Source organism: Erigeron canadensis, chromosome 8 (assembly GCF_010389155.1).
Source record: "Erigeron canadensis isolate Cc75 chromosome 8, C_canadensis_v1, whole genome shotgun sequence".
NCBI classification, from domain to species: Eukaryota; Viridiplantae; Streptophyta; class Magnoliopsida; order Asterales; family Asteraceae; genus Erigeron; species Erigeron canadensis.
In genome coordinates this window covers 2472978-2477197 of record NC_057768.1, presented here as the reverse complement: position 1 = coordinate 2477197, position 4220 = coordinate 2472978, and the positions used below count along the sequence as shown (strand labels likewise).

The 4220-nt window shown below is 30.9% G+C and overlaps 1 protein-coding gene across 1 annotated transcript; it reads right to left on the bottom strand.

The window, feature by feature from the left end:
• Positions 1-305: 305 nt before the first annotated feature.
• On the bottom strand, positions 306-3958 carry LOC122609747. Its single transcript, XM_043782693.1, has 2 exons — positions 3643-3958; positions 306-1474 (listed from the first exon to the last, which is right to left on the bottom strand). The coding sequence occupies exons 1-2, from the start codon at positions 3956-3958 to the stop codon at positions 306-308; spliced, it is 1485 nt and encodes a 494-aa protein (XP_043638628.1).
• Positions 3959-4220: the final 262 nt, after the last annotated feature.

Sequence of the window (4220 nt, the reverse complement as noted above, 5' to 3'; positions counted from 1 at the left end):
AATAATTTTTGGCACTTAGTATAGATGCTTGTAAAACCGTTGCTAATGCTATATGAACATTAATGACTCTAAAAGATGAATGCCAAATTTTGCTTTTCATAAAATGGTGGAAAACAAATTGTTCTATCATGCTAATAAGGTTATTTGTACAAAAAAAATATATATAGTAGTTCGGATAGCTAGTATGAATGTATAATATTTTATTCCATGAAAGTATTTATTGGATACAACATATGCATTACATCCAAATTTACTTTTTTACAAATATACAAATCCCAATCTGTTTCAACCGTTACATTGATTGACTATATATGGTGGAGAAAATAAAATGGAGTGCTTCCAATAAATTTAAGGCAACAGTTTACATTAATTGCAAAGTTGCACTGTGGACACCTGAGGATTATTTCATATTCCAACCTATAACCACACTCGGCGCATCGACCATCACTCTTGATTCCCTGTGCAAACAAGAGAGGGTGTGGGTGACCTTTAATTTTGTGAATGCCTCCAAATTTTATATTTATAAACCGATAAATTCCTTCATATCTAGCTCTTTCAAACTCAGATATTATTGGTGCACAAGATGCATGAATTGATTGGTCACACTTATAACAATGGTAGAAACATCGTTGAGGATCGAATTCCTCCTCACAAACTTCACAATAGTATTCACCCTTATAATTTTCAACCGGGAAGTAACTCAAGCTTAGGGGGTGCTTGTCACACTTGTGCCTGATTTCACGTGGCAATAAAAGAGCACAATTAACGTGTATAAATACGTTACAAGTGTGACAAAGGAATGAAAATGGATCCCAATAACTTCCTTTCAAACATAGGCGACAATTGTTTGGGTAGTGATTTTTTTTCTGAACCCTTGAGAGGACATGATTCGGATGAGCTTCGTGAGTTATTTTTTCAGGAATGAACCCACATTTAACATCGATATGATAGTTACACCGTAAACAACTGTAGGCAAATCCATTACCCCACAAGCCACAAACATCACAATTAAAAATGGAGAAAGAATTATTAGGGACTTTTGGATGGAATTTGAGTGTATGTGGGTGATTCGGATAATTTTTCAATTCTATAGGAAATCGAGTGCACCACTCATGAAGAACAAAGTCGCAGTTCTCATTATCATTGGCACACTTGTAATATGGCATACTAGTGATCGGTCTGACACAACCATTGCATAACAGTTCAATTTTCTTCATTGGGTTATGACAAGATACAACATTATTGGTTCTTGAGGAGGATGGCTTTGAGATATCATTGCACTCTGATGTATGGACTAGAATAAGGGGGTGTTGATGGAAATTGCGTAAGTTACTCTCACTTGTTGTTAACGACGTTCCATAGCCTATTTCTTTGAAAAATAGGTGTTTCAGCATGTTGTAACTTTCATCGGGAAAAGGGAGATGGAGGAGATTTGGATGATCGGAATCTTTATAGTTTTTGATGAGTCTATTGCCTGATAAACATTAAAAAAAAAAAACAAAAAGTATAAATAAATGTAAATAGTGTTTAAACTCAAAATATAATTAACCTCCAATCAAAGTTTAAATAAATATACAATCACTAAAACTCAAGGATGCACCACAAACAAGTGACAACATAGGTAAAAAAGATTTTTTTTTAACTTGTGTTTAACGACAGGTGTTAGCATTTAATACTCAAACTCAAGTATACTGTGGTTGCTGTTCTAAAAAAAAAAGTATGTTGTGGTTCAAAATTTCAGTTTATAGATAGTTCTACAATAAAACATATCTATGTATAGAAATTTTAATATTTTGTTAATCTAGTTTATAAACATATCTAGATATACTATAGTTTAAATATATAGTTTTTAATGTAACTATTTTTATCCGTATTATGAGAGAAACAATTTAGTTTATAAATATAATACAAAAAACTGGTAAATCGATATTTCTAATAAAACAACTTTTTGTATATTATAGATTTACTGCTGTCATCGATTAAAACTTGATAAGTTTTAGATTTTTGTGAAGTTGTGTTTTTATTATTTTATTTATTAATAATCATGAAAAGCTAAAAAAAATATAAATTAGTAATAGAAAACAAATAACATATGACAATTTTTGGTGATAAACAAAAGTCAAAATTGAAAGTCAAAGTCAATAAGACAAATCTCAACCACTCATTTTTTCCGGTCCCATTTCATCTTCCTTTCTTTCTTTTATATTTTTCTTTAAAATTTTAAAGGGAAGAGCCCGTTAAGTAGATCACTCCATTACCGATCAACCTAATGACCTATCACCCCATTAGCTACCCCTAATTAATACCGTAAGGGTGAAACCCGTACCGTATCAAATCAATTTTTTTTTAGAATGAGTTTTTATTTTAAAAATAGAAAAAATCAAAAAACGAAAAAAATATAAAACCTACCAAAATGCAAAAAAGAGAAAAAATCAAAAAATAAAAAGAAAATATAAAAATATACCAAAAGGAGAGACATGAAAAGAAAATGAAGTTTATATATATATATGTGTGGTAAAGTTATTTTGAGAACCTTTTTTTTTGCGATAGCCTTTGAGAACTTTTCAAATCAAGCTCAACCGATGATTATACTTTACATGAAAACTGTTTTTTTATTGTTTTCTGAATAACTTATGTGTAATTTTGAAGTTTATAATTGTATGGAGACATGGATTATCATCCGTTATACAATTATGTGAAGATTTGGATGCTTGATCACATGTGCACAAATATTGCTATGATCACATGTATGCTAGTCGTTCAGATGTAACCATAGCAATATTCGTGCACATGTGATCAAGAATCCAAATCTCCACATAATTATATAACGGATGATAATCCATGCCTCCACATAATTATAAACTTCAAAATTACATATAAGTTATTCAGAAAAAAATAAAATAACAATTTTCATGTAAAGAATAATCATCAGTTGAGCATGATTTGAAAAAAGTTCTCAAAGGTTCTCGCAAAATAAAAAGATTCTCAAAATAACTTTTCACTATATGTGTATATATATATATATATATTAATGCATATTTTTAGTTAATTTTTTTTTAGTATAAACTAACATCTACACTGAGGGTACTAGTTAGAATAATTAGAAATAAAATTATGTGAATCAAGATTTACCGAAAGATGAAATGATGGACATAAATGGCTCTTCTCTTGATGTTGCACAATCCAAATGAGTATAATACCTGCATTTCTCACATTTATAAATCCAAAAGTTTTCATATATGAAAGACTTATTACATACCCTACACGTAGGATAAAATTTAGCTTTTTGATCTTTTTCAGTGAAGGAATAAGAGAGAATGAGGGGATGAGTATGAGAGAAATAATCATTTGTAGTCTCTTGAATTTTTAATTGTTTTGGTAGGAAAGCACAATCACTATGAATGCAAAAGTCAAAACGGGTGACACACATATAAAATGTTCCGTTATGTTTTTTTCCGCAAGCATTACACTCGGACAAGATTGGTTTAGGTATAGCCGCTAAGGGGTGCTCATGGCTAGGGTGGTAAATGAGTGGGTCTTCCCTTGATGACATAACACAATCAGCATGAATATTAAATTTATTAAATTGACACCTGGAACACTCGTAAATGATCCCAGATCTATTTTTTTGACATAACACACAATAACACCAAAATGAATACGTGAGGGTAAGAGTATGAAAGGGGTGCGATTTGTGTTTTAATGTTAGAGGAAGGTCTCCACAAAACTTATGGAGTGAATAGTCACATGAATGAGTACATTCATAGTAATATCTGTTAAACCAATTGATCTCTTTGCTGCATAGACTACATCGACGACATCGGAATTTTTTTGGTGTACTTAAATTTTGATCACCATCATCGTCATCATCACTACTATCATAGTTTTCCGCATAATGTGGAAAATTTGGTTGCAAATCTATGAGACGAAGTGGATGACAATGCTGAGTAAAACCCATCTTTATAATTGGTCAGTTTCTGAAGAGTGAGGAAAATTACTTATTATGTGGTTTTAACGCTAATTTTTTGTTTGGAAAAATGTGTGTGGAAATATGATTGAAAATCAAAACAGAGTTTAAAGGTTGGTAAAGTTTCACACTAAGTATAGTTTAAAATGATCATTGTGTTTTCTTGGGGTTTTATATAGAAGAGTTGTGGTTTGATTGATGGATATTAGTTCAGGGTTTGGGTTGTTAGATTAGATGGGTATAATTTGACGGT

Coding starts and splice junctions, on each gene's coding strand:
- LOC122609747 (XM_043782693.1), bottom strand. CDS start 3,958: ATGGGTTTTACTCAGCATTGTCATCCACTTCGTCTCATAGATTTGCAA. Junction 1,475..3,642: donor GTATTCATTTTGGTGTTATT/GTGTGTTATGTC, acceptor AATGTTTATCAG/GCAATAGACTCATCAAAAAC.